General features: G+C 37.3%; 1 protein-coding gene across 1 annotated transcript in view; it reads left to right on the top strand.

Annotated features, from left to right (window-relative positions):
* Positions 1–819, top strand: part of EMWEY_00015150 (hypothetical protein, conserved) — a gene marked incomplete at both ends in the record, with an annotated part of 1,002 nt that extends 183 nt beyond the window's left edge. The window contains one exon of the mRNA XM_013477339.1: positions 47–819. Within this exon, the coding sequence (XP_013332793.1) occupies positions 47–819 (773 nt within the window). The remainder of the gene's footprint in view (positions 1–46) is intronic.
* Positions 820–2,746: the final 1,927 nt, after the last annotated feature.

The raw sequence follows: 2,746 nt of genomic DNA, 5'->3' as shown, positions 1-2,746 counted from the left end.
GCAGGAATACTTTTATTGAATATATTTATACTTCCTTCTGCTGCAGTCCCTCTATACCCATATAATAATAATGGAGGTGTCTTACAAGCAGCAGCAGCAGAAGGAGACTGGTCATCATCACCAGCAGCAGCAGCAGCAGCAGCAGCAGCAGGAGTAGCAGGAGGAGACGATTGGCTAGCAGCAGCAGCAACAGGAGAAGAAGACCAAGAACTAGATGCATCTTTTGTTGAGACACCTATGGATAATAAGGAAGAAGAAGGAGAAGGAACATCTCCTTCTTCTTCTCCTTCTTCTTCTCCTCCTTCTTCTCCTCCTTCTTCTCCTCCTCCTTCCCCAGGAGAGGGACCATCAGGAGCAGCAGGAGCAGCAGGAGCAGCAGGAGGAAGGACAGCAACAATGGCAGGTCATAAGCGTACAGCAGAAGAGGCAGGTCTTGGTGAGGGTACAGGAGGGCCCTCAGGTGTTGGGGCCCCTAGTGGTACAGGGGGGCCCCAGGGTACAGCACCAAGACCAGCAGGTCGTCCTGCTCGTGGAGGAGGAGGCAGGATAGCTGAGCTCCGCCGCCAGGCAGAGGAGAGGGACGAGAGGAGGAGGAGGGAGCAATTAGGACTAAATGTACAGCGTACACCAGGGAGAGCAGAGGCAATAAGGAAAAAAATACAAAAAGAAGTAGAGGAAGGAAATAAGATAACAGAGGAGGAAAGGAGACAAAAAATGCTCAAGGAGTACATGAGTAAGCCAGAGGTAGTAGAGAAAAGAGAGAAATTAAATAAGGACGCAGAGAGGAGAGCTAGATATATAACAGGGACTAGATTCTAGGTAATTTAATTATTTATTTATTTATTTATTTATTTATATATATATAAATAAATAAATAAATAAATAAATCATTATATATAATAATTAAATTATCTATATATATAGATATATGTATTATGTATATATACGTACATATATACATATACATATACATATATATTATATACATTGTATACATATATATGTATTATATTCGTAGATCAACTGCAGCAGCAGCAGCAGCAGCAGCTGCTGTTGCTGTTGCTGCTGCAGCAGTAGCAAACATAGTTTGCTGCTGCTTTCTTTAGTGTATATATATAGGGTTTTGCAGCAGAGCGCATGCATGCATGCATGCATGCATTCATGCATGCATGCGTGCATGCATGCATGCAAACAAATGAATTGTTTATTTGTTTATATATAACCTTTTTTCTTATATATTATTATATGTAACAATAATAATAATAATAATAATTAACCTAACTAGCTAGATATACAATTAGCTAAATAAATACCTAGCTAGCTAGCTAGCTAGCTAAGCAGCTAGCTAGATAAGCAGCTAGCTAGCTAGCTAGGCAGGGGTAGCCGCCAACTCTATATAGGCTCGTCGCCTCGCCACCAATTCTTGCTGCTGGGCTCCGAGCGTCTTGAGACAATTCGGGCTAAGGGGGGCCCCTCTAGGGGGGCCCCCCCCCCACAGGCCTATATGGAGGAGACACGAGCTTATAAGAGGAGACAGTTAATTAATTATTTATTTATTTAATTATATTAAATAATTATTGCTAAGTAAATAAATATATATATAATAAATAAATATATTTATTTATTATTTTTTTTATTAATAATATTATATAAACTTAGTCTACTTAGTAATTACTTTTACCAATTAAATAAATAAATAAATAATAAAATAAATAATAAATAAATAAATAAATAAATAAATAATAAAATAAATAAATAAACAAATAAATAAATAATAAATAAACAATAAATAAATAAATAAACAATAAATAAACAATAAATATTATTGAATAATAATTCCTACTAAATAAATAATTTTCTTTTAGTGTATAAAGAAAATACACTAATTATATTTATATATAATTAAATTATATATACTTTTTTTTTTATTGGTTGGGGGGCCAGCAGCAGCAGAAATAGGCAGCAGCAGCAGCAGCAGCAGCAGCAGCAGTTAGGAGGAGGAGCAGCAATTAGAACGAGCAACAGCAGCAGCAGCAGCAGCAGCAGCAGCAGGAATAAGCAGGGAAAAAAGGAAAAGGGAAGGAATATATTGTTTTGCATGCAGCCCCAAAACTAAATGCATGCAACATAGACCCTAAACACTAAACCCTAGGCACCTACAAACCCTAAACCCTAAACCCTAAACCCTAAACCCTAAACCTGCAAGGCAATTGGGAGATGCAGGAAGTCTAAAGAATAGCAAATACTTCTGCTGCTGCTGCTGTTGCTGCTGTTGCTCTTGCTGCTGCTGCTGCTGCTGCTGCTGCTGCTGCTGCTGTTCTATATATATAGTATTTAGATATAATAAAACAAAAAGAAAAAGAAAATAATAATTAAATATTATTTATTTTTTTGTTGTCCTTATGACAACATATTTAAACCTTAGAAACCCTAAAAACCCTAAACCCTAAACCCTAAACCCTAAACCCTAAACCCTAAACCCTAAACCCTAGAAGACGAGTTGCCCATCTTCTGTGACGGTATGGGGTAACAATAAATTAACAAATGAATCACCAGCTGCACGCTCTAAGAAATCCACCTAAGAAGAAAAAAAGAGACAAAAAAAAGGAGAAAAAAAAAAGAGACACATAAAAAGGGAGACACTAGAGGAGACAGAAGACAGAAAAGGAGACAGAAAGAGAGACAGAAAGAGAGACAGAAAGAGAGAGGGAGAAAAAAAAAGAGACAGAAAAGGAGACAGAAAAGG

This window comes from Eimeria maxima, genomic scaffold (assembly GCF_000499605.1).
Source record: "Eimeria maxima Weybridge genomic scaffold, Emw_scaff119, whole genome shotgun sequence".
NCBI lineage: Eukaryota > Apicomplexa > Conoidasida > Eucoccidiorida > Eimeriidae > Eimeria > Eimeria maxima.
This window is presented reverse-complemented; position numbering and strand designations above follow the sequence as displayed.